A 520-nucleotide genomic window follows, 5' to 3' on the forward strand; every position below is an offset into this window, starting at 1 on the left:
TTAAGCCTTGGCCATTTCCTCGTCATCCTGTTTCCCTTTGACCTTGGCAGTGAAAGCCACGTAGTTGAACATGCCTTTGGAAATAGGGGCCTCCTTCCATGTCTGTTTGATCTCCTCCTTCGTGAAGTTGTCTCCCATGTTCTCCAGGAGATCCTTGATGTATTCCTCGGGTAGCACGCCCTTTCCTTCCTCGTCAAACATGGCGAAGGCACTTCGGATGGTCTCTTCGCCGTCCGTCCCTCCCATCTTTTCCCCGAACAGGTTGAGGAAGGTGGTGAAGTTGAGGGGACCCGGGGCCTCCTTCAACATCTCCTTGAGTTCGGAGTCGGCAGGCACTTTGCCCAGGTTACCATAGATGCTCTTCAGATCGTCTATTTCGATGACGCCGTCCCTGTTGACGTCGATGAGGGCGAAGGCTTCCTTGAACTCCTGCACCTGAGACTGACGGAACATGGACAACACGTTCTGGGGAGCCATTGCTGGATGAAAGAACTGTGAGAAGACAACGTCAGACTTCTAA

At 52.7% G+C, this 520-nt stretch overlaps 1 protein-coding gene across 1 annotated transcript; it reads right to left on the reverse strand.

Moving 5' to 3' along the window:
- Positions 1-520, reverse strand: LOC137282113 (myosin regulatory light chain, smooth muscle-like). Its single transcript, XM_067813841.1, has one exon. The coding sequence runs from the start codon at positions 475-477 to the stop codon at positions 1-3; it is 477 nt and encodes a 158-aa protein (XP_067669942.1). The 5' UTR covers positions 478-520.

Source organism: Haliotis asinina, chromosome 4 (assembly GCF_037392515.1).
Source record: "Haliotis asinina isolate JCU_RB_2024 chromosome 4, JCU_Hal_asi_v2, whole genome shotgun sequence".
In the NCBI taxonomy this organism is placed as follows: domain Eukaryota; kingdom Metazoa; phylum Mollusca; class Gastropoda; order Lepetellida; family Haliotidae; genus Haliotis; species Haliotis asinina.

Coding starts and splice junctions, on each gene's coding strand:
- LOC137282113 (XM_067813841.1), bottom strand. CDS start 477: ATGGCTCCCCAGAACGTGTTGTCCATGTTCCGTCAGTCTCAGGTGCAG.